The 22197-nt window shown below is 45.3% G+C and overlaps 1 protein-coding gene across 2 annotated transcripts in view; it reads right to left on the bottom strand.

The window, feature by feature from the left end:
* Positions 1–22197, bottom strand: part of LOC134861806 (teashirt homolog 1-like) — a 36014-nt gene continuing 13817 nt past the window's right edge. For both annotated transcript variants that reach the window (XM_063879288.1, XM_063879287.1), the window contains exon 3: positions 1–4814. In XM_063879288.1, the coding sequence (XP_063735358.1) occupies positions 1294–4814 (3521 nt within the window). In that variant the 3' untranslated portion in view covers positions 1–1293. The remainder of the gene's footprint in view (positions 4815–22197) is intronic.

The raw sequence follows: 22197 nt of genomic DNA, 5'->3' as shown, positions 1-22197 counted from the left end.
TGACTGTTAACAACTGCTTTGGGGTTTATTTTACAATTGAGAAAGAAATGAAACAAACTAATCGGTGCTAAAAAGTTTTTTTTTTTTACAATATTGTCGATAAAACATTGAAATGTATAGTCATTGTGCATCGCTTATTTATTTTCCACACCATTTTCATGCATCAAATTGGATGCAAGTATAATTAAAATCATTTCTGTAAACCAAGCCAAAGAAGCTAAATTTGTATTTTTCTTTAAAAAAGGACATTTTTGTAGCTCTACAGCATATATCTATATACACCATCTGTTTTTATTTTTTATCATTTTTATATATAAAATGACAATATAAAAGTTAGAGAATGCACACACCTTAAGATACAAAGAATGTTGAGCCGTTTTCAAATGGTAAGATATGTCTTATGGAGTACTGACATTTCACTGGTAATCATTTACATGTAACGGACTTTTCTCTTTACAGTTGAATAAAGCGACACAATTTAGAAAGAGAATGTTGTAACAAACCATACAACTGGAAAATTGCTATAGGGTGATACTTCACAACAAGGAAAAGTTTTTTGAGCAATCTTGCATACTGATGGCCATTCATTTTTCACTGATTGACTCGTAACCAGAAGCAGCATTTCAGTTTTTCCAAATGTTCACATGATCTTTTTCTAATACACTGACAGATTTATGAGCAGGCCATTCATCATCAGAAACATTGCAGTGACAGGAACCAAAAAGGAGAGCGGAAGGAAATGATAATCCTTGATCTTTTTAAAATCAATCAGATTTTGACAAATGCAAGATATTTCAAAACATGTTCTCTTTACAAATTCAAATTTCAACTTTCTAAGGTGCTACTTCAGTCTTTCCGGGTATTCTTTCATTCTTTTGGTGTATACATTTAATTTTCACCTTCTTCATATCAAGTATTATACAGTTTTCTCTTCCACAAAATCTTTCTCACCACTTTTACAATTGAAGCAGTAGTTGTATTTTTGCCATGAAAAGATTAAAATCTTGTGTTTAACCTTGATTCACTAAAATACATGCACAGATCAGACAAATAGCATATAAATATATTACAAAATAAGTGTAAAAAAGCTTGGCAAAACAAAAACAAATCAACATGAAAAGACATGGTCCAGTCAGGCAGTTATCACAACAACAAAAAATTATAAGATCGATATCTTTCTGGCGGCTCAGTTCGGCCCAGTGCAGTAACTGTGAACAAAGTCATTTTAGTGCAATGAAATTCTAGTCAGTTCCACAGCTGTCAGTCTCTACTGCTCTCAGCACAAGACCCCGCTTAAACCTTCTCCATCTTGTCTAGCTTCTCCAAAGCAGTGACAAACACCAGGTGGTCCTCTGGAGACTTGCCATGGGTCTTGCTGAGATGCAGTTTGACTGCGTGTTTGCTGACGAATGTCCGATTGCAAAGTCTGCACTGGTACACAGAGCCTGTGTCGTCCTCTGCCGTGGTCAAGGCTGACAGGGGCCTGCCGAATGTCATTTTGTCTGTGATCACCTTTGAGGCAGCCTGCTGCTCCCGAAGGTGCTCTGTTGACAGTTTGGACAGGTCCTTCAAGCTGAAGCCCAGGTGAGACTCCAGGTGGTTGATGTAGGAGGAGGGAGTCCTGAACTGGGAGGCACAGTCACCACAGAGGAACACAGGCTGGCATGAGTCCATGTTCTTGAGAAACTTGGTGCCCCCAGTCCGTCTCAGCTGGTACTTGACGTTAGCCAGCCAGTGGGATATGGTGGTCATGGAGAGGCCTGTGAACTTACAGATATGGACCCTTTCCTGGGGGCCTAGGTCAGTCATGGCGAAGCGGCCCTCTGAGGTCTCCCTCAGGCTGGACACAAACTGTGCCTGGAGGATGAGGAGGTGCTGGGGATTCCAGTTGGATTGCCTCCCTTTCCTCTTCTGCACTGGGGAGAGGTCCTCTAGGGCATCCTCAAAAGCACTACCGTCTGCATCTGACTTCTCTGAGATGGACGAAGGGGTTGAAGATTTGGGCGTCAGTCTCCCAGTAAGGTTCTTTACCATGTCGGAAATGTCCATCAGAGCATTCTCTCTCAATGGAGAGGAGACTGAGTCAGGGAGGGAAATTAGGGGTTTGTTACCATTTACACTAATGTTGGACAAGAGCCCGCTGCTGCTATTGTTATTGTTATTGTTGCTGTTAATGGTGGCCTTACTTTTACTGAGGTCAATGGGCTGGTCACTGCTCTCATACAGCGGATAGTGGTTTATGGGCTCAGTGGGTTTGCCCTGAGGAGTTGGTTTGAATGCTGGCTTATCCATCATGCTGTTGCTGATTTTGTAAAGCATAGATAGTGGGTCTGCAGCTGGGCTTACTGGTTTGGAGGCCTTACCCAGGTGTGTGTTCATGATTGACTGGAGTGCACTGAGAGGGTTGATGAACGGACTTTCCGGTGAGTGATCAGTGATGATGCCAAGACTGTTGCCATTAGTTACTGGGGATTGGCATGCCTCAGAGCCGTTCTTTGAATGGTTGTTGTGGCTGTTGACAAGGCTCTCTTTGGGCTCCTTCTTGCAGATGAGCTCTGAGTCTACACTGCCTGGGCTGCTACTTCTCATACCCGATGTTTTACCTACAGAAAGGTCATTTGGAGATGTTAATTGTTCTCTCTGCTCTCTGAGTGCAGGAGAGGGGGATTTTACTAACGATGGGGGCCGGCATCGTTCAATGCTCACCATCTTCTCCTCCTTTTCCTTTTTCACATTGGAAGCTTTCCCTGTCACCTTTTCCACAAGCTCCTCCATGGCACTGACATTGCTCCTGAGGGGGGTAGGGGAGGAAGGGCTCCGAGGCGAGTGGATGACTGAGTTTGGGTCAGTCACAAGGCCTCGTAACCCACTGTTAAACATTGGCTGCATCTGGATACTCTGTACCATTGGGGGTAGAATGCTACCAGAGTTCTTCATGGCACCGTGCAGCTGGTATGCTGCATGAATGCTAGGGTAGCCCCCCCATGTGGGCGTGCCTGTCTGGGCCTTGCTGATGGCACTGGATACTGTGTTCTCAAGGGATTTAAGAATATCTAAACCCCCTTTTGGCGCCTCCTCCAGATCTTCTTCTCTAAGGTATTTATAAGACGTGCCGTCATTTTCAGATTTCTCACCCGAGTCATCTCTCTCCTCCTTGATTTTTCTCTCCATTGGCTCAACACCTTCAGACCTTTCATCCTCGCCTCCTTCTCTCTTTTCCTCTGAGCATGTAGAGAGGGCAGGGGACACTGGCTGGGACTTTACACCACTGGGAACAGGGAGTCTGGTGGTGGTCGGTGGCAGTGGAATCGACTGAATCTTCTCTTCTACCACTGGATCGAAAACCAGCTGTTTGCCTTTCTTGGATGCAGAGTTTGTAACCTTCAAAAAGTGACCAGTAACCATCATGTGGGCAGTCAGCTGTTGGAGTGTATCATGAGAGCTTCCGCACTCCATGCATTTGAGGATCTGGGCTTTACGAGCTTCGAACTGCCATGTGTAGCTGGCACCATTCTGGTAACCGTAGCGGTTGTTTGGTGTAACGTAGGGGTTAGCTGCGGATTTCGTGTCTTTGCCGACATCCCCAAGGGATACACTACCACCACCAACACTAATAGCATGGATAGAGTCTGGCGAGCATGGGGACACTATGGCATCATGGATAGCTCGTTTTTTAGCTGAAGACATCAGCTTTGTGGCCAAGGCTGGCACTGGTTCTTTGAGAGGCACTTTCTGGTAATGCTTGGTCTTGATCATATGAACACTGAGATCTTGAAGAGACTCAAACGAGTGGCCACAGTACATGCACTTCAGGACCTTTTGGGCATCTTCTTTTCCCTCCATCTCCATCAGGGATCGCTTACGTGGTTTGGACCAGCGCTTTCCCTGATCCTCCTCTTTGTCCTTGTTGTCATCTCGATAGTGGCCCGTCTCATTCATGTGGACTGTTAAACCCACCAGTGTGTCATAGGCAGCGCTGCAGTCTTTGCAGCGGAACTTGCTTGCACCAGTGAAAACAGAACCATACAGCTTGTTGTTTTGCCGGTAGAGCTGCACTGTGCTGAAGAGGCTGGGCTCTGGCAATAGGTGGTAGGGGTTCTGCTGAAAAGTTTTGGCAAGCGCTGCCTGGTGCCAATCATAGGCCACACCGCTACCATTGCTTGCCCCACCACCGTTGTTCCCACTAGTTGCACTGTTGCTGCTAACAGAGCTAGATGCTGTGCCATTAGTATTGCCACTTGCGCTGCCTGTGTGGTTGACAGTGGCGTTGGAGCTCCTGCCGTTATGGTGACTGCTAGCCATGTTGACCCCGCTGCTCTTGTTTGTGGTCGTGGTTATGGAGACAGAAGCAGTAGGGGCAGGTTCCGGAGTAGTGATGGCACTATTGACACTGCCGGCTGCAGCGGGCTTAGATTTCATTAAGTCCATTGTGATACTAGACCAAGAGGCATCTGAGATGAGGTTTGCATAGACGGCTTTCATCTGTGCCAGGCTATCCTGGAAAGACAGGCCGTTGTTGGGGCGGAAGGGCAAAGCCGAGCCTTCCCTCTCCTGACCTTCCCTGGAAGAGGTGCTCTTGAAGTCCGTCAGCCGGTCACTGGCGTCGCTGAGTGGGGACCCGTATCCAGCATCAGGGTTAGTGCCATTGCTTAGCGGAGAGTCTCTGTAGCTAGGTGGCTGGCCTCCATCCACGTCTTCCTCTTCCTCGTTGCACAGAAACTCATTGTCCTGGCCATCTAATGAGAGGCCGTCATCCTGCAGGTGCTCTTCTTCATTGTGTTCGCCTGGCTTAAGCTCATCTTCGGGCATGTACGCTGGAGTGAAAACAGAAAAGACAGAAAGAGGAGAGAAAAGAAGAGAGGAAAAAAAAGAGGTCAGTTCAATGAAATAAAAGATTTACAGCACACTAACAGGACCACTGTCAAACTAACACGGGATAAGAGAGGAAATGTAGGTTTTTACTCTCATTCAATGTTAGTGTGTGTATGCATGCATGCATGAATTTGTGTGTATTTCACACACATGTAGCTCTGAAAGCCAGTGGTGAAAAAAGCCTCCAAGGGAAAAATAAATCACTGAGCTTCTGACAGTTGTCCTTTTCCTTCTCAACTCCCTATTCCTCCACACATGCCTCATGTTCCCCAGGAAATGACTGGCTGTTTGGCCTTGTTAGCCAGCTGCATGCTTGCATGTTCAACTCCCCCATTTCTCTTTCTTTCTCTCTTCCCAAAGCTTTATTGCCTTTCACTCAACTAGTCAGTGGAGTTCAGCTCCTCACAATATCACGTTACGCAACAGATCGGAGAGGGAAAGAAACAAAACACTCATTTGGAGATATCCCAGCCTTTTTCTATCTCACTGTGATGAACTGAAGGTCATTTTCATTTGAGCTGATAAGCAGGAACTAGCAAAACAATGGTACTTAGATTCTGAATGCAACAATGATTGCTGAACAAAGTAGTCTGAGGTGTTTTGAAAAATACTACAAATGCTTTACAAAAAGACAGATTAAAAGAGGAAAGGGAACTAAAGAAGGCTGAGATGTAACAGGTTTACCAGCAAAATAGACAAATAAGATAGAAGGCTACACCATGTGTATGTATGTGTGTTTGCATGCTAGCGAAGGCACAGCAAGCATCAGTAAGTAGGAGAGACAGGAGGTGGTTAGGGGGGAGAACAAGTGAATGAAAAGAAGATGTGGGGGAGAAAGAAAAAGTGAGCAGGAGGTGTTGGGTTTGGTGGGCGGGGAGAGGGGATTTGAAGAGAAAAGGGAGAAAGACGAGAGAGAGGGTGAGGGAGGCAGGGAGACAGGAAAGACGGCCCCCTAGCTTCTTCCTTTATCTCCTTCCTGCATGGTGAGATGTGTGTCCTAGATGCCAGTATGAGTCTCTCCTGATGAAACAGATGTGCTGTCAGCTTCAAACGGCACGCTAACCTGTCATATCATAATCTAAGTGGACATAATACCTGATATATATACACTGGCAACATTTACTGCTGCCTGAGAGGAGATGGGTGGAGGAGGTGGGGGAGGTGAGCAGCTGCACCATCGACTGTGACTGCGTGGTGATGTGCGTGAGAGTGCCTATTTTGCGGATGCGTGTTTGCCCGCACGCTCACCTCCCCATTCCTATGTACTGCACTGCTCATACATGTTTGCTCTTACAGTGCGAAAAACCTGAACCCACAGACCATAATATTGCCGATAAGTCTGCTGTGTGCTACTGATATACCCCTTCTCCAAATGAGCAACACACTCCCCTAACACCTGACAGGATTTCAGTGAAATGAGAGCACTACAGGAGAACCTGGCTGCGCTTCAATCCCACTGACAGACGGAGACCGAGACAGTTTTCTAAAACTCCTGAAAATCCCTAACACAGCAGATTAGCATTATGTGCTGTACTCTCTACAACACATCTGCAGAGTGGCTTCTGTTACAGTGCCTTCCCCCCCTCGATAACCCGCTTCCAGAACAGGAGGCTATCAATATATATCAGCCATTTAATATACAAAGCATCCTGCAGAACGGCTATCCATTCTTCACAAGCCCACATGAACAGTGCAAACATACAGTAGGAATTACCTCTGTGATTCAGTCACAACAGCTGCAGCCAAAAAATAGCTAAACCCTGATAGTTGGCAGTGCTTAGTGCACAAACACACATTCGCACACATACACACACAGGGAGACAGCAGGAATGAGAAGCAGCAGATCAGAAATATAAATGCGTGAGTGACAAAACACAGACTGCAGCAGGGAGGGGCTTCGAACAATGAGCAGGTCGCCAGGGAACCCTTTGACGATCCCTGTCAATCAATGCCTGTCCTGCCATGTTGTCATGGAAACAACAAAGAGGGAGATATCAAAAGCACACAGACAAAAGACTGGCAGAGACAGACATCTGTAAAAATCACAGGCACCAAGTGGACGTTTTCGCAAACCATAAATGTAAAACGTTAGTGATGAAACGTGAGTCTGAAATAAATTATCATCTCGTTTGAGATGCCGCATCTATACTGACATGATGCTAAAATCTGAAACACTAGGAAGGGAAAAATATTTGGTTCAATCAGTGCAACTTGAAGATGTGTGATTCTGACTGGCGGCCAGATTAAGCCCCTTCTCCCATCCTGGACGCGCATATGCGGAGCAACACCAGCAGCAAGGGGCGGGATCGGGGAAGGGGCAGGGCTGGCGCGCCGTCCCTGGCGGTTTGGTTTGCCGAGCGGGTGATGGCTGTGAGCAGGGCCATCTGCACGGGCGCCAAAGCGCCTGTCACTTTTGCTCGGGGACGTGCCGCCATCAAGGAGACAGGCGGCAGCGTGGCCAGGATAGCACTGCAGACTCTCTGTCAGAAACAGCAGCGATCAAGCCCGCCACCAGCCACGCCAGATCACCAACAACACACACAGAAATTAGCATCCAACTGTATCACTGATCTCCCAATGCCTACACATATGGTTACAATGCTAACAAATAGGGAACTCAAATATGTTAAGTCGGAGAAGGGTTTTTCTAGGATTCCCTTTGGATGTGTTGAAAAGTGTTTTAAAACATGCATTATGCAAAAATATATTGACATTTACATACACATTTTATGGTGCTATGAAAGGATTTGCTACCAATATATATTTGTTTTTGTTAGAGATTAGAGTTCAAGTGAGTATATTTTCTCATCTGTTTTTTCCTAAATAAATGTCCCTGATGGACTTGCAGTAAGTGCACATGAAGCATCCTTGATTCTGATTTGTACCTTTTTATCTAAAGATTAAAGAATGCTACAGATTACTATTACTCTGTCATTACAGATTTCAATCAGGTTTGTTGAGTACTCGGAGATCCTGCCATGGCTAAATGAGTCCAATTGCACGACCCTTTGATATAATATTTTTCTGATGAAAAGCCTGTGGTGAACGCCCAGCCTCAACACAACACTGGGCCTCACTTTGGGACAACATGATCGACCCTAAGCACATATCATCTCGAAAACATTCTCCCTCACTGACACGAGGCTCGACTTTGCGTATGACTTGATTCTTGTAAACGGTACCAAATGAAACACGACCGTCGGACACGTCAGCCTTTGGCAAGGATCGAAGCAGAAACATATCACTCCATTTCAAAACTTTGCTATCTGTCTCCGCCCTGCCAATTTTTGTTTTGTGTTTTTGCCTTCTCCTTTTGCTTAGCTGAGAGTCTGCTGGTTGTTAAATCAATAAAACTCTCTGTCAGGCTCGCGGAGCCTCACCATTTGGCCGATGTTAAAGCCAAACAAACCAGATAAGAAAGGCAGAGAGGCGATGAAACAAGAGAGAGGGGGAAAAGAAGGGGATGAGACCAGTCAGCTTGCCCCCCAAGACCAGCCCCATTTCTCCAACACCCCTCCTTCTATTTATTTACACACATTTCTTTATTTATTTGATGTGAGTTTGGGAAGAGGGGGCAATCACGGCAGTCATTTGCGGCACTAATGTCCAATCATGGGCCCCTTCACTCATGTGATTTAGGTAGTGTAGGAGTGTGTTCGCAGCAGAGAATGGTGGGGTGTGTGTGCTGGTGGTGCGGGGGGGGCAGAGGCCGTTTAGGCCGGCCCCTAATAGGAAACTGGCAGTCTTATTCCTTCCCCAGATTCTGTTTGTCACCCCGCTCTCCATTACGTGCCTCTCAACCCTGATGGCTTTGGACAGGAGCTGATCAAAAAGCCATCGCTTGACCTACACGCCATGGCAGAACGAGACTCGCGCCCTGCACAGGCAGAGTGGGAGAGAGGGAGATGAGATAGACGAGATGGGGGGGGGGGGGGGGGGGATGAGGGAGGGGTGTATGTCAGCATTATGTGCGGAGAGGAGAAAGAGTGCGGTGGCAGAAGGGAGGGGAGGATAGAGGATGGAGGAGGAGGGAAAAAGAGGGGAAGGAGGGGGGGTGATAGCTCTCGGACCGGGACAAGAGGGCTGTAAATAAAATGACATTATTATTTCCTCTGTCCCGTCATGTAGAAAAGCCAATTATGGTAATGCTGCTGCCGGCGTGTCAGAGGGAATGCTGGGATGTGCTTCCCGTGAAGCGGCTAACATGAGAGCAATGCCCTGATCAGGAACACAGGCCTCAGTTTGACAAGAGATGGAACAGATAGGGAGAAGAGGAGAGGGGGAAATGAAAGAGAAAGAGATACGAGGCAAATAACAAAGCTGCATCTGGGCCTTGTTTTCTTAACAGATATTAAGCCATCTGCAGAAGTTTTTGATAAATATACGATAACAGCTTAAGTGTTATTTTCACTATTTACCTGATATCAACCTGATCCTAATTTCTCCACACTGCCACAGTCAGATATTAAAATAAGTTGCATTAAGTTGTGGAAATCTGTCTTAATTTAGTGAATAATCATCGAAACAAAAGATGAGGTGTGACGTAAATAATCTACTCTAGCCCCGAAATGATTGAGGAGGCCTAACCTATAAAGAAAAAGCGATCAACCTGAAAAGTTCAGGAGTTCATGAATTATACTCCGTCACACATCAAAACTTGACGAGATGAATTATGCAAAGACGAAGGCGGTGAGAGAGCCGGATATTGAGGGTGAAGGCGATCATTTACTTTAGGAGCTAATTCGTTCTCATCTCGTCTAAGGCTTCTCCAGGTATCCCGTTCTTAAAATTCCTCCTACGCTTGATAGGAGGGGGGCTCTCCTTAAAATAATTCCTCAGCTATTACTTTCTCCCTTCACTTCCCTCCATCACCCCCCCCCCACCACCACCACTCTTTTTCTTTTTCTCCCACCCTCCTCTTCCTCTCTCCAGCCCTTGCTCATGTGCCCACATGAGCCCCTCCCAAGCGGAATAATGGGAGCATATGGCCTAGGCAGCACCTACAGGGCCTTAAATAACTGCTGCAGCATTCCAGCTCACTGTACCAATTTATCTCTCACCCCCTTCCCCTCCCCCACCCACCATTTTCAAAACATTTTCTAGCCTGAGTTGAGCTCGGCAGACAGCGGCGGATGGGACATGTTGTTCTTGAGACACATAGCTACATAATGGACTGACGTGGAGAAGTGGTGTGAATGTGAATAAGTGCTGTGCAAACAGGATTAGTGGTGAATTTCAAGTCAACCAGCAGCTTTCCCGGTGATCGTTTGCGCTTGTGGCTCCATGCAAACACTTCAAGTCATGGTGAGTTACAGTTGGCCAGTAGCATTATGTAAAGTCAAAGCACTGGAGAGTAGTTTGTTAGTGTGTTTTGCTTTGCTAGCAGGATGGCCTTACATTCTGTGATCCATATTGCGACAACTACGGAAAGAGATGGGACAAAATCTTCCCAAACTTTAATAGACTGTGCTGAAGGCCTGTCAGGATAGCAACCTTTTTTTGGACAGTATTGTCTTTGAAATATTTGCTTGAAATCTATATTATTGTCATTTAAGGCCATTTCATCAATCATCAGTCAATCAATCAAAATAACTTATTAATCCCGGGGGCAAATTAGGTTCTGTAACAATTGAACCATATTAGAATACAACACATGTTTATAGAAACATAAGTTGAAGAAAAAAAGGGGAAATAAAAGACCTTGTAGCCACAGGGACACCGCACCTTAGGATATAGAGGATATTTGTATTTTCGCATCGTGGGTGTTAAAATGTTGATGTCGTTCTAATGTAAAAAGGCATGCATGTCAACAAAATGGGCAATATCCTGGTAAGCAATAACACTCAAGATCATTTCCATATAATGTACTATAAGTCCATGCCATAAAAATCATGAAAATCCCCAAATATCATACAATAGGTCTAAAAATGTAATTATTATAACAGGTCTACTGTCACCAAAGTGGTTCAAATTCTATGTATTTTTTTGCAAATGCTGTTTTATGTCCTTTTTTGGGAAACATATTGATCATCTTCTTGCTTCAGTGCAAGGCCCTTTAAATAAAAGAATCAGATGTAGCCCAAAATGTGCACAGTATGGATTGATGTGCATCAACATCGTTCTCGGGTGAGGGGTCAGGCAGGTAACCGGTGCTCAGCTACAGTAGTTCAGGTCACTCTCTCATGTACAAATGTCAATGTCCCAAAGACATCCTTACATCTGACCTCTATCTGATTCTATGGATTGATGGGAGGCCTATGTGGAAGTATTTGAGCATGTGATTGTGTACAGGTTTGGTTTGTGGTTGTCTGTGTAGGTGGGGGGGTAAGTGAAAGAGAGTGTGAAAGGTGCTGCTGCTTTATTTATAGACCAAGCGCTATTTATACCATACTCAAAGATCAGTTCGGAGGAGCAGCTAGTGGGCCACAGCCAAGATCACTCTCCATTACTGTGCATGCAAAAAAAAGAAGTCACACACACACACACACACACACACACACACACACACACACACACACACACACACACACACACACACACACACACACACACACACACACACACACACACACACACACACACACACACACACACACACACACACACTTTACTGAAGCTGGGGCTGCAAGTGAAATCGTATCTGATTTTTACACATGCATGCAGTAACAACACTGGGAGACATTTACTGTATATCCAGCCGTGTGGTAGTTGTTGAAAGAGTGGGTGAGGATGGGGGGAGGTCCACGCTGACTGAGTGTTCTTCATGGAGTACAGCAGGGTTTAACATGCTGGGGGATCAATACGGTGAACCAGCGCCAATCGATTGCAATTCATCTGGCTTTTCTTATGTTTTTTTTTTCAAATTTCATTCTCACCCACTCACACCGCGTACTGGGCCTCTCCTGCGAGGCAATACATAAATAAACATACACACATATGCATACACCCAACCACGCACACACACACCTGAGTGGCTGGAACGATTGCACCCTGTGTGCAAACGCGGGGTTCAATAAACCTGTATGGAATTTATTTATTTATTTTTATTGAGCATATCATCCCATCGTGGTCTTCTCTCTGCATAACAAGGCCTGTATAATTAAACCATAAATTTCAGCGCGCTCCTTTAATTACCACAGACAATGTCAGGAGGCAGCAGAGTAAACAAATGGCTTTGAAGTGAGCAAGAAGAAGAAAAAATGCTTCGACACAGCAGTGGAGAAGCTGTTCATTTTGGTTGGGGATGTTGCACTTGAAAAGGATGAAATGTTCAAAAGAGTGTACGTGCTTGGGGAGTACAGTGTGTTTTTTTTTCCAAGAATGCTTTAGAGGGATGCAGCAGTGTGAATGGAGGAGAGCAAAGTGTATCGCTGCGAGCATGACGATGTGCCGATGTGTATATTTGGATTGCGACGACTAATAAAGTTAGGAAGTGTTTGCATTTGTTTTTCCTGAAGATACAGAATATCATTTATTGGAAGTTTGTGTCCCTCTTGACCATGTCTGGAGACATCTGTGTGTCCTATACAGTATATATGTTTGTGTGTGTACTTTAGGTCAATGTCACCACACAGACCTGCTTCCCAGCAGCTTAGCTAATTACACAAGAGCCCCGAAGGCCACTTAGAACAGGTTAGCTAATTAACAAACAGGCTGATTGCAGATTAATTGAGAGGTGTTCCTAATCTTCACCCCTAAACGCAATGACAAACGCTAACTGGTGCTAATTAGCCGGTATGGAGAGCCGAGAGTGGAGGTTGTATTTACAGTTACCGTCGCTCATATAGACGTGTGGCTTATATCCAGCTGCCTTTTTGTTTACGGATGTGCCAAGCCAATAAAACTTCTGTGAAACTACTTGGATGCAAACACGGGAAAGAGACTCTTTCATTGGCCGCCTTTTTAAGCTGTTCGCAATCCAAAACGGTGTAATTTTTAATTGGTTTGTGAATAAGCTCTTTGGTTTTATTCCATTTTTGTATTATTATCATCAAGTTTGGCAGAAAACAGAAGTGAATAAGGGTGTTTATTGGTGGTAATTTGATCTATTTAGGCTATGGTATTAGTTTACTTTTGCATTACTTGTGTCAATATAAAAACTATAATGTTTTCTTGTACATTGTAATTCACAAGACAATCCTCCCTAGCATGTGATGATAATGTTCTGCACTTTCTTTAGAACCTCCCTCACATATGTTCCCTTAATGGAGTGTTAAGACTATAATGTTTGCAGTTGACCTTTCTGTGTGTGTGTGTGTGTGTGTGTGTGTGTGTGTGTGTGTGTGTGTGTGTGTGTGTGTGTGTGTGTGTGTGTGTGTGTGTGTGTGTGTGTGTGTGTGTGTGTGTGTGTGTGTGTGTGTGTGTGAGTAGGATTTGTCAAGTCTGCTCAGACATGAATGGCGTGCGTAGATCATGAAACCAGAGAAGGCTTCAACACAATGGGTCATGATGGATTACAAACGGCAAAATGAGGACAAGTAGGCCCCTCAGCGGGGATCTGAACCTGCACCCATCTGTTTGACCATCACCTGCCAATAGAAAATACACCCCCCCACTCCTTTCTCCACACCCTCAGACTTGCAATTTTCACAGCCACTAAAAGTACTCCCCAAGGCCCGACTTCTCCCAACTTCCATCTGCACGGATGCATTTATCATACCGCTTCTCCTGTCTATCACACACACCTGTGCCTTTTAAGCTACCCACCCCCTCAAACACACACACTCTCAAATTCCACCTGGCCTTTTGCAACCTCTGACCCCCCCCCTCACCCCCCTTCCCTCCTATAATCCTTCCCTCCATCCTTCTCTGCCTTCTGTCTCGCACGCCACCTGCGCTTTTTAAATCCCCACATCAGGATGGACCACTTTACCTGAACACACACTGCCAGTGAATACACACATGCATCACCTAAATCCCAGGGAACACACACACAAACACACACAAGTATGTACACACACATGCACTGTCCCTGACAACATGACAACAGCCAGCAGCAGCTGCTTCCATCGCCTAGCAACGGCCAGCCTGATAGATGACCCAACGATGGATAATTACCGTAAATCACCGCGGCTCACACGCTAAAGGAGAGTAGGGAGTGAAAGGGATCAGAAATGGATGGCTGAGGCTGGTCATGTGTGTGCTGATTCACCTTGATGAGCTCAAACGCATCTGCTTTTAAAAAGGCACAAAAAAACAATGAAAGAAAAGCACAATGCACAATTCATACACTCCGGTACACAACATAAACCTGTGCAAATGCATGAACATCTGCATATGTACACAAATGCGCTTGTGCAGTTTGTCGTGTCCTCATACTGGCAGCTATGGGGCTGTAATGTGAAACTGCAGGCCCCACCTCCCTACAGAGGCACTTGTCCGTCACAGATTCACCTCTTTTCTACAAAGCCAATCAAAGGCCAAGCAGGGCAGAAGGGCGGGTCTAAATGCTTCTTGTGTGTAAGGAAAAAATAATTTAGCCAGAATGTTATTGATTTTTTTTGGTCAGTGATCTAAACCTGAAAATGCCCCTCAATTACTTTTTTAAAAAACTTTTATTCTATGATGAAAGTCTTTCAGAAAACATTGAGCGCTTGTCCGATTGACACACAGTCCGTATTATGTATTCTACATTAAGCAAACATGACAAACTACCTCCAGAAGTTTTACATAATTGCACTCCGGACGAAGTTTACTCCCAAATTATCATCAGATCTTCGATATGCACACACAGCTGCTCCATTTACTTCCCCTTCATTTTCTGCTCTCCCAGACATGCAATCTGTCCCTCTCCTTCCCTTCTTTCTCTCCTACCTCCCTCCCTCCTTCCCTTCCTCCCTCCCTGTGCGAGTCCTGGCTGCTGCAGACATTTGATCTGGCTGCCTTGTGATAGATTGACAGGTAATGAGGAGGTTGAAGGGGTGTTGGAGACAGGAGCAGGTGTTCAGCACAGTCTTTTTGGCCAGCGCTAAGCTGCCATGTCCTTCACTGCTGCACTCCGCTTCCTCCCTCTCTCTCTCACTCATTCTTTCCCTCCTTCTCTCCCTTCCTTCCTTCTTTCCACCATCCCCCCTCTTCTCTTTCCTGAGAGAAGAGGACTATGCAATCCATCAAGCGGTGACACGGTCGGACATGGACTGTCTTTATATGGGGAAAAACGCACAGGCTGTGGAAATAAATAGAGGAACGAACATCGGGTCCCATGCTGGTAGCAGCAAACTAGGCCTCGGACTGATCAGTCAAACTGAGTCGAGGAGAGACTGATTTGGAGCATCCTTTTGGAGAAGAAACAATATGGGTGTTTAAGAAGCTGATACTAGCACTGACGTGAGTCCCACAACTCTTCAAGTTTTAGTTTTGATTTATTCCACTGCTTGGTTGAATACTCGATTCTGATTGGTCAAGATAGATATTTTACAGGTTGTTAATACTGGCTAATGCACTGCTGCTGAGGATAACAGGAATATTGGAACTATCATGGCACAGAAAGTAAGCTTTGGATTCATGATGGCCAAACTGTCCCCATTAAACAAAAGAAAAATAAAGAGGGACACCAGAGTGCTGGACGCAAGATGAATGAACATATGATGAAAGACAGGAAGTAAACACATTAAAAAGGAACACGGTATGGGCTCTGGCAGCGTTTAAAAAAACCGTAAGTGAAAAGAAAATACAAACAGACTTGGACAGTTAAATAAAACGCCAATCAGTGATTCCGCCAATTTAAGTTGCATTGTTTTCGCAGGTCAAGCAGTTGGTACACCGTGTAACAGACTAGTAAAGGAAGCAATACAATCACTTTTTAGTCAATGAAATATTTTTTATCTATATTGTGAATCAAGTCGCTGGTTTATTTAGTATGTGGACGGTAATATATCTCTTATATGCATCCCCCAAAATGTTAAGCTAGAAAACTTTCTGCAGCAACATTTCAACCACTTCCAAAGCCAAACTAATAACATTCCTTTAGATCCAGCAGCTCAGCAAGGTAGGGAATGCTGGTTTCATTGCAGGATTTACACACTTTAGTTGGTGAGTACATCCTCCCACACCACACTGAGGTGCATTTTCTGGTCAGCTGCCTGAAACAAAAACATTACTAACAGAGTCTTATTCACCCGCTGCAGTCAGGGAGAAGTGGTAACTACCGCACATACCGATACTAGGAAACACAGTATGTATCGGTCTGATGCTATCTGAGTCACTCTACACTCTGACCTGCTTCAATCCTGCTGACAGAGCGTAGCACCGCTGTGCATCATACCTCACAAACGAATGAGGAAAGAGCAGAGAGGAGGAGGAACAGTGGGAAGAAGAAGCAGAATTTGGAGGATGAGGAGAAGTAAGGAAGAGTCAAAAATGCTGCGAGTTGATATAACTGTTTTTAGAATATGCAGTAAAAGTTACTCGCTTGGGTTCAAGGTGAGGTCGAATTGGGGCTTTGCTTCATTTATGTGTCGTTTTGGTTGCCATGAAAATGTCAAGCACAGCTAAAATTGTCGACAGAAACCCCAATTAAATCTGAGTGCTTTATTGTCAGGAATTCTTTGCAGGACACACATTTGTTGTGAAGTTGAACTAATCTTTAAAGCAACAGTTCGCCACAATATCAAACATACAAAATGTAGGGTTAGGGTTTTCTCAAGTTTTATTCATCACAATCGTTGTTGATGTGAGTTTTTTCTACTAAACTACACCCACCAACAAGTGAGCTAGAGCCATTGCTCCATCATTAGAGGAACACTTTCTGTGCTAGAAAGAAAATAGTTCCTACATGCAGCTGCTCAAAACAAGATCTGCGGATTACCTTTAGTTGCAGGTCCTAAATTCTGAAAAGACACACTGCTGCTGATATTTACAAATGTGAAGCACACATCTTGTTCAATTCATTTTAGAAAAGGAAACACCTCTACTGACAATATCCCCAACAATCATCGACTCACACCAAATTAATCTACATTTAAATAAAGCCAAACAGGTAAGAGTATCCTTTGACAACACGAACAAACAAAATTACTACAGCTGGCCACAGGTGGCTTAGTGGTATATAAAACTGATTCCCAGCGCACTGGGAAACCTTATTCTTGAATTTCTGTGGGACGTATGGCACATAAGGCCTGAGGTGGTAACCAACGGCTCTCCTGAAGCCTTAAATGCAATGAAGGCGGGGCTTGCACTGTCGTTATAGCAGACAGTGGGGGGAAAACAAGGCTTGAGCCTGTAAATCCACCCCTCCAGTTTATTACCCAACATTAAAGGACATGTCACCCTCCTAAATCAGAGGGCCGAGGGGAGACAGCGGGGCTAAAACAGGGAGCATCTGCATGTTCCCTGAAACATTCCTGAGAGGTGAGCAAACTGCTCGGCCACCTACTGCCATCAAAATCCAATTTAAAACAATTTGTTGATGACTATTCATTATGGATGCCATGGCAGACCTTTCTGTGTCAAAATGAGGATTCCAAAACAATGAGAATCTCATGTGTGCGGTTATATCGGTTTTGTTCTTATCAGAATCTACTCCAAACGGACTCCGGCACATGGTCAGACGCCTGACAAGCTTTCCTTACTATTTACAGCTGGAAAAACAGCTTCACCTGGACAGTCATACAGACAGTTTAATTATTTCAACTAAAGCCAGATAAGAGTGTGTAGAATTAAAGAGGAAGCCACAGAGCTTAAAATTAGCCTTTCCCAATTGTCACCCTACTCAAAGAGAACCTGTTTTCTGGAAATAAAAAAAAAAACGTCATTGACGTGCAATCACATTCAAACACACTCGCCTGTCAGTTTATAACTCTCCTACTCACACACACCGCAACACACTCACGCTCGCACACACGGACCAAAACGGTGTCCAACACACAAACAGACACCCACACATGCACACTTTTTAAGCCCTCGCCTGGCATCAGCTGTCACACAACCTGTCTCTGAGAACTAAGCGGAGACAGACGCTGTCAACTTAGAGTGCCTCAAATGCCCACATCCAGCCAGGCAGAGGAGAAATCAAGCCTGTCTCCCAGTATAATTTGCGCTAATCCTTCATGGGAGATAGTAAAGTCTATGGCATATCTGCCTAATAGCATCAGTCAGCGGCAGGTTCTAATCGCATATTTAGACCCATTTCCATCACGGGCTCACGACAAAAGCACCAGCACAAAGTGTGATTACCTTCTTATTTTTTTCACATTTCTGCATGACTTGACTCCTGATAATGGCGGTGGTGATGGTTGGTGGGGGTTTATAAAACACGAGAAAAAACTTTGAGGTTCTTTTTTAGTGGAGGAAGAAGAAAGTCATTTCAGGCAAAGACAGGTAAGAAGAAAAAAAACAGGGAGTAAAGTGAGTGTATTGGGAGGGAAAAAGTGGAGGTAAAGAGAGTGAAAACCATTCAGTCAGCACACACTCACTTCGCATTCACATTTACAAATCCTCACACACACACACCCTTACACACTCTGCTTTTCAAAGCGTTTACAACCTGTGGTGTTTGTCCTGCTCTGCTGGCTGCTTTACCACGTGCATTTGAATGCCGACTGGAGTGCATCCCTCTCTTTCAGACAGCGCCATAAAAGAAGACACACACAATGAGGGCTCTTTTCAGCCGAGTGGGGCTGCCTGGGGGTAGGGAAGCACCTCGGAAAAACCGCTACGGCACTTCAACTCTCAGGGCATACAATGAGGTGCTGGGCCTTGATGAATAATAACACAAGATTATTCATAAAGATGACAAACAGAACAGAAACAAGCCATACAACGTGCATGGGGATGAAAAGTCCTTTGGTTGTTTCTCCACAGAGTGTGTGTTGTCTGAGTGTGCGTCGGAGAGTGACCTGGCGAAAGCAGGGAGACAAAAAGAAGGGGAGGGGTGGCGCAAAGGATCCTAATGAAGCCGTAAATCAGAGTCCGATGAGAACAGGCTCTGAAGCAGGATCACATCACTGGAGATCAATGCAGACAGCTCCCCACACACACACACACACACACACACACACACACACACACACACACACACACACACACACACACACACACACACACACACACACACACACACACACACACACACACACACACACACACACACACACACACACACACACACACACACACACACACACACACACACACACACACACACAGTGATGGGAATAAAGGCGAGAATGCAGTCCCAAGTGACGCCGACTTATGAAGCTAAAAGCAAACACATGAGCATACATGCATTCATTCTACACAAAGTGACACACACTCTCATCTACAATCTATTAAAGCCCCCCCCCCCAATCAGAACCCACCCATGGGCTCAGGAGTCCCACCTCCTTGTTCAATCCCACTCGTCTGAATAATATCGGCCGTGATGAATTGCGCCATAACTCTGATATCCACAATCAATCTCTGCTTTAAAGACACATCCATCTTCTGTAATGCTGACGGTTGATAGGGAGGGTGGGGGTGTGGAGGTGGCGGGGTGTTCGCCTGACCTCCTGGCGGGAGGGGAGAGAGAGGGGCTCAAGGGTGCCGAGGGAAGGCAGAGGAAGGGGTTGTACTGAGTGATGTCTGTCAGCTCACATCTGGCTGCAAAAATAAATGAGGCTTATGAAGACAAATTAAAAGAGGGCCGTCCTCCAGGTACCCCCCCCCACCCAGACACACAGAGAGGCTAGAGAAGGTAGGTGAAAAGACAAAGAGAGAGATGAAGAAGCCGAATAGGAGCGGTAAGAAAAAAAAGCCTGCTTCTCAAAGCTACACTCGGTCTTGATCTCCTTAGAAACACTGTTGAATGCACATTGAGAGAGTCGAGTTGTCCGTATGTGCCAACACGTGCTTCAGAACTGAATAAGATTGTTTTCTTCTGCTAAACCGTGCTGCGCGTTGCAATCAATGAAAAGCTTTCAGTGCTCAAGAGTGTTTTCTCCACAAGAAAAAAAATGAAAACAAAGATATCAAAATGGCCACTGTGGGAGAGAAACTCTCCTCCCTGAACTCCTACCTATGGCTGTGTGTACGGGGGGGGCGGGGGTGGGGGGGAGAAACTATTTACTGGGCTGGGGAAGAGGGGGAAATAGTGAACTATCCATGACCTGTAAGAAGGGTCACCCCTCAGTGACACAGCCACTGAATATTCCTCTTAATGATGTACCATGTCTTTTAACCCCCGCAGACAAAGCAACTCAACATTATATTGTCAGGGGGGCCCCCCCACAACACTTTTTTTTTTACCTCATTCCCTCTCACTGTCCACTTGCTTCTTAGTACTGCCATGAGTTATATTTGTAATTATTAAAAAGAGAGTTTCACTCAGTGTTTCTTAGCCGGGTTGAATGCCAGAAGTAGAAATGCAATCTTTTGAATATAGTATCAGAAATCAAAGGTGAGTGAGAGGGCACAGGTTTAAAAGAAGAAACATGCTTTGTTAATATGTTAAGCATTGGAAATTTCTAGAATGCCTTGAGGAAGAAAAAAAAAACATCTAGAAGATAGTCCTAACCTATGGAAAAAGAACACCTTATAGGAAATTAAGTTCTGGCTACTAAATGGTATTATTGATCTGGAATTATAGGATTTATTTAGATATATTAAACACAAGTAGGTTTTGTTTTAATTGGGTTTACAATAATGATCCCGACCTTAGTGAAGTGCCGTTTCAGTTCTGATGAATTCAAGCTGACCTCTTCCAATTTGGTACACACAATGCAATACAGCCTTCTTAACTGCGGTCTTGAGGCAGATACAGTGTTTTTAAATTCTAATCTTGCCGTGGTGGAGAAAGGGAAGGGCACCAAGGTGAGATAGTTTATTGATTCTGCAAGTGCCTGGTATGGTGTTAACCCTAGCCGGTGCCGATGATGGGGGTGCACAAGGGCTGGGGATGAAAGGTGAGCCAATGATGGATGAGAGGAAGCTGGGAATGGAGTGCGTGCGGTGAGGTAAGACATTAACACACAAAAAAAGTTGTAAGCAGGCATGCTATGAGTGGACTGACACAGCTTGCAATTGTAACTGACACGTCGGTAACAACAGGCGTTTCTATGTACAAGCTGCTGCCGCGATGTAATGCGTTCTTAAACAGGCCTCAAGCGTTAGGCGCTGTGACCCCGCAGACCTCCGACTGGGGCCCGAGCAGACGGCAGAGCTGTAATCTCTCTGTCAAACATCTCTTCAGTAGCAGGTATGGAGAGAGCTGTGTGTGTGTATTTAAATGTTTCCAGGCCAAAATGAGATAAAATGAACAAAAAGGACAGCAAAGTAAGTAAAGATTGATATACGCAGCTATGCTCCAATAAGGCTACAATAACAACAATCAGATCAGTGTTTAGCGCAATCAGCAGCAAGACAAACAACCACACACACACACACACACACACACACACACACACACACACACACACACACACACACACACACACACACACACACACACACACACACACACACACACACACACACACACACACACACACACACACACACACACACACACACACACACACGGGCTGTGTATGAGTACAAGGAAGACAGAAAACATTACAAAGCCCTTTTTTTGGCACCAGGCAAAGTGAACAGGGAGGGTGGAGGTGGTCAGAGAGGGTGAAGAGGAGAGAAAACGAGGAGGAGAGTGAACGGCGGGGGCGGGCTAAGGGAGTAGAGATGAGGGGAGGGAGGGAGGGAGGGAGGGAGGGAGGGAGGGAGGGTTGAGCGTTGGAATGAACTCTCTCAGGCTTTGTGGTGCACGTTTCCCAAGGCCCCCGCCTGGCCCCTTTGATAAATGACACATGTCATTCTGTCAGCTTGTGACACTGCAGCTGGGAGGCCCTGTGATGTATGGCTCTGCTGAAAAAGGAAATCAACTTTTTTCCCTTCTCTCTCCCCCGGTTTCTGTCTCCCTCTCTCTTCCCCTTCTCTCTCCCTCCCTCCTCTGCCTCGGCCCAGGCTGAGAGCATGGCCTTTTTATATGAGGATTTAGGTTTCCTCTGGTCCAGTAAGCCCCCCTCCTCCTCCTTACAGCGACAGACAGGCATGCATGCAGCCAGGTTTTGGCTGGTTTGTTCTCCCGTACACACACGTACACACACACACACACACACACACACACACACACACACACACACACACACACACACACACACACACACACACACACACACACACACACACACACACACACACACACACACACACACACACACACACACACACACACACACACGCAGCTATTATGATCGTGTACAAAGCCGTAACCCGAGGAAAAGGGGGCAACGCCACCTTGGAGGTGGATCCAGGATTTATGGCTAAAAGCCGAGGAAGTAAACAAAGTATGCACTT

This window comes from Eleginops maclovinus, chromosome 3 (assembly GCF_036324505.1).
Source record: "Eleginops maclovinus isolate JMC-PN-2008 ecotype Puerto Natales chromosome 3, JC_Emac_rtc_rv5, whole genome shotgun sequence".
In the NCBI taxonomy this organism is placed as follows: domain Eukaryota; kingdom Metazoa; phylum Chordata; class Actinopteri; order Perciformes; family Eleginopidae; genus Eleginops; species Eleginops maclovinus.
The sequence above is the reverse complement of the archived record's forward strand: the minus strand, read 5'-3'. Positions and strand labels throughout refer to the sequence as shown.